Source organism: Thunnus maccoyii, chromosome 9 (assembly GCF_910596095.1).
Source record: "Thunnus maccoyii chromosome 9, fThuMac1.1, whole genome shotgun sequence".
Classification (NCBI taxonomy): domain Eukaryota; kingdom Metazoa; phylum Chordata; class Actinopteri; order Scombriformes; family Scombridae; genus Thunnus; species Thunnus maccoyii.
Window position 1 is genome coordinate 10,792,825 of NC_056541.1, and position 4,569 is coordinate 10,797,393.

The 4,569-nt window shown below is 41.1% G+C and overlaps 1 protein-coding gene across 4 annotated transcripts in view; it reads right to left on the reverse strand.

Annotated features, from left to right (window-relative positions):
- LOC121903960 (zinc finger protein 436-like) overlaps nt 1–4,569 on the reverse strand; it is a 49,858-nt gene that overhangs the window by 10,165 nt on the left and 35,124 nt on the right. Inside the window, exon 3 of one of the 4 annotated variants that reach the window (XM_042421410.1) lies at nt 89–786. The exons of the other annotated variants lie outside the window; for them this stretch is intronic. Within the exon in view, the coding sequence (XP_042277344.1) occupies nt 89–786 (698 nt within the window). The remainder of the gene's footprint in view (nt 1–88; nt 787–4,569) is intronic. 4 annotated transcript variants of the gene reach the window in all.

The following is a 4,569-nucleotide window of genomic DNA, read 5'->3' on the forward strand; positions in this document are numbered from 1 at the left end:
TGCCCAGTTCAGAGAATCTTTTCTCACAGGTGTTACATGGGTACGGCTTCTCACCTGTGTGGACTCTCATATGTGTTTGTAATATATCCCGCCGAGAGAATCTTTTCTCACAGGTGTTACATGGGTACGGCTTCTCACCTGTGTGGATTCTCATGTGCTTTTTGAGGTCTGACATTCGACCAAATCCTTTTCCACAGGTTTCACAGTTATACGACTTCTCACCTGCATGGACTCTCAGGTGTTTGTTCAAATAGGACTTGCACTTAAAAGCTTTCCCACAAGTATTGTTTTTTAAAGACTTTTTCCCTGTATAAATATAACTGTGAGTCTTTGATGTGTTTTGATGTCTCTTCTTGGGTTTTGTCTCTGCATTCCCAGTTGATCCTGAGTCTCCATGTTTGCTTCCTTTGTGATCTTGGCTCTCAACTACATGAGAGTTGTGAGAGAGGAGTTGGTCATCACTGCTTGGTTCTGGTACCACTGAGCTATTAAGTAACATGCTGACAACATGCTCTTTCTCTGCTGCATTCTGAATTTCATCAGAGTCCTCTGTCTGATCTTCACTGTTGTCACTTTCCTTACAAGTAGGAGTCAACATAAAGGTTTCAGTCTCCTGCTTCAGCACCAGCTGTGCTCCCTCCAGACTGGTGCACAGTTCAGCCTGTTCCTCTTTAATCTGTGGAGGCTCTGGGTCCTCTTGGTCCAGACTGGAGTTCTTCTCCTGGTTACAGAGCTGCTGGTCAGTGAGAACCTCCTCTTCCTCACAGACATGCTGCTGTAGAAGCTCTGGAAGGACAAAGGGATACAAGAAGTAGGTTACTAATGTGATGATAGAAAACCAGACATCTGAGCACATAAGGATGCATTTAAACTACTGGGATCTTAGTGTTCGGGGGTGTGAGTGGGGGGGACACAAATAAATAAAGTCTGTCTGTATTTAAATCATTGGGAACTTATATGAGCATAATTCACCTGATGACTAACTGATCATTTGAATCAGGTATGTTGGAAAGGAGAAACATCTAAAACATGCAGGGCAGCAGTGACCCACGACCAAGAATAAAAACAGCTCCCACCTACCTCCCACCCCCTCATTCAGGTCTACACTCCCTCCTGCTCACTACGCTCTGCCAGTGAAAGGCTCCTGGTACAACCACCACAACAGGGTCCTAAGTCGCTAGCCTGACTCCTCTCTTCTGTAGTTCCCCGGTGGTGAAACAAGTTACCAAGCTCCATCTGATCTGCAGAGTCCATTTCAATCTTCAATCGACTCAAACTTAGCATTATGGCACTTACTCATATTGTTCTCTCCTGACTAGATCCTTGCTTGTGCTGTATCAACTCTCAGTTGTACATCACTTTGGATAAAAGCGTCTGCTAAATGAAATTGTAACTTGTAAAAACACTGCACTATAATGTCCAACCACTGTCCTAGTCTTGGAGGGTCACGTCTCAACCTGCTCCTTGTAATAGCCCTGATACATCCAAGTACCAGGAGTTTGAAGAGATAGATGTGCTTCTTTTGGATTATGTCACCGGATATCAATCCCAGGTACACAATCCGGGGGTCCCTGGGAAGAGTCTGAATAATCCTGTCCCAGAACGTTTGTATTTTCATACATAACCAGAAAATATGTGAGTGATAAGCATTCAGCTGCCCACACTGTCTCCAGCAATGCTGTTGTTCACCATATTGTTTATTTTTTATGTGGGTGTAATAAAAAAGCGAATTAAGTTCTTCCGTCTGAATTCCCTCCATCTTTTAGAGCTACTTCGACAGTTTAATGTTCAATTCTAGTTCTCAGTTTTACATATCGTGAGTTTCTTCCGTTTTGTTCACCTGTTTGTTTTTTTAAATATAATTATGCTTATACAAACCTATTCGGTGTAACTTTATTTCTGGTTTCCAAACGATATCCAGCAGTCTGCGCTGACGATTGATCTCTTCCTCGTACTGGACGATAGTTGCCTGAAAAACTCGGAATATTTCTTCAGCAGCAGCAGTTAGTCGCTCGTTCATTAACTCTCTCAAACACTCAACTGAAGACATTGTTGCTTAATAACAAGTGAGATGTATTACTGTCCTGCTGAGAGACTTCTTCCAAGCACAGGACACCAAGCAAGTAACTTGATTAGCTCCTGTGCTGTTTACTTCCGTTGGATGTTACACTGATATATTCCGACAGCAGAATCTTGTGTTTTTTCTTTCCGCTTGTTGAAACGAGTTGTCTCAGACAGTGTCATTTGTAGCTTACAAATAAGCAGCAATAACTGCACAGAGATTTTATGTGTTTAAACTAGACATAAGACACATCCAATATAGACCCCACATGTGACCGTTGCAAGCAGAAACAAGCCACTCTAATTCACATGTTTTGGGATTGTTCCTAAATTATCTAATGTTTGGCAATCAATAGGCTATTTGATATGCTTCCCAAAACTACTGATAAATCCTTAGAACCATCAGCCTTCCTTGCTTTATTTGGTTTGCACAAAATCTTATTTTAAATAACAATAAATGTCTTGTGTCTTTTGCCACACTGGTGGCCAGGTGGCAAATTTTGATCAGATGGAAAGACTGCAATCCTCAAACATTTGCACAATGGATTAAAGATATGTTGTATTGTATTCTATTGAATAAGATTAGGTGAACTGTTAGGCAGTCAGCTGACAAGATGAGATTGATATGGCAACCTTTCCTTAGTTGTGCTTTAGGCTCTGATAACTTTATGGCTGAGTGAAGTCTTTGGTATATATGTATGTATATTTGTGTGTAACTAGGAGTGTTGGAAATGAAGCATTGGAAAGATTCCTGATATGTTTTAGTGTTCACATTTTTATGTCTCTCTTGTGATTGTTACAGTACCCTAGATAATAGGGTGTATAAAATTAATTAATTAATTTTAAATGTATTTATTGTTTTAACTATGATTACTTAACATTATTTGTGTATTTTTATTTATTTGTTTATTTTCCTTGCATAGTTTAAGTTGTATACCCTTTGAATGTTATCAGAATGTTTATACAGTGAATTGTCAAAGTTGCATTAAGAAAAATTCAGAAATAAACTTTGTACAAAAAATAAAGCCCATAAAGTACAGTAAGGATAATCAGTGCAATGAGTAATCATCATACATGCTTCAACATTTAGTATGCATCTGGTCTGTAGTCTCTCTGCCAAAGCTGTCAACAGTGCCCATGCAGGCGGACAGTGGCAAGAGAACAGTTGCTTGTGGGACTTGTAGGGTTACAGTGCAAGCAGTCAGTAACCACAGGCCTGCGGTCCAGCTCCAAACTAAACACCTGGCACTGAAACCAGCGACTGGGGCCCAAGATCTATATCTGTGGTTGGGGTGACTATACCTTTCAGGTCTCATGGCAAGAGCTGCGAGCCTCACCTGCAGCAAAGGATTCTGCAGGCTGCAAGGAGTACTTAGGCAACTGGCTAGCATAGTTTCAGTGAAGATCTCAGCTGATGAGAGATGCTGTTAACACTTTGACACTCACAGACTACAGGGAGAAGCAGCATACAGTGCAGTGCATGCACTTGAATGGGACTGAGTGAGCCCACCTGCTCACTGTTTGGGATAAGGGATGGGGTGGAGGGGCTGGACAGTGATGTGTCAGTGTTTTTTGTTTCAGGGCACCCTTGGTATTTTATGAGGCTACCCGGTGCAAGTGATGGTGCCAAGCAGGAACTGGAGCAGTTTAGGGTTTAAAGTAAATCCCTCCAGTCACGAGCAGCTGAAAATAATTTCGGCTTCTGAGGGGAGAGACAGGGGTCGGTTCCGTTGAGAGGATTTTTGTTTCTTCTCTGTCATTTCTTGAGTAGTTACTCTTCTGCTTCCTTTATTTCCTTCCCTTTTGCTGTGCAAACACAAAAAGCTCCATTACATATTGTCTATGTAGGTGTGTGTTTACTAAAGATCTGCTCACTCACATTTGGTGAAGTTAATTAAACAACACACCATCTTTTTCCCTCTTTTCAACAGGGACACATAATTCCTCCCTTTCGTATTTCTGTGACTTCATTGTTGCACCAGCTGCCAGATCCTGTGGGGCTGTTTGATTTTTAGAGTAAACATCACCTGCTTTGGCATGCTGACCTCAGCAGCCCACATTACTCAGTACTGTGCTAGATCTGTTTGTTAAATGTCACAATAAACATATGCTGCAACCTACACTGCAGTGAAAAGCTGAAAAGCTACTTGGGTAAAGTGAAAAACTTTAGCAGCCTTTGGTCAGTGTTACATTTTCCACTGTATGCAGCAGCAGCTAATGTTCCTCTTGGAGTCTCAGCAGAAATATTCAGCATCTACTGTCCACTTTAATAATGTGCAGAATTCTGAAATATTTAGATTAAGAAAGAGCAATTAAACATGATTGAATTGAATAAAAGCTGTATTCATTAATAGGCATTAGCAGACTTTTAGGTTAGAAAGATCCTGACCAACTAAAGCTCTATAGTCAACTATAACACCAGACTTCTCTGCAACATTACTGCCAGAATGAGCTCACTGTTGTGTGCTGCCATCTATTGAGCAAAGAATGAAAACTATGAAGTGGACG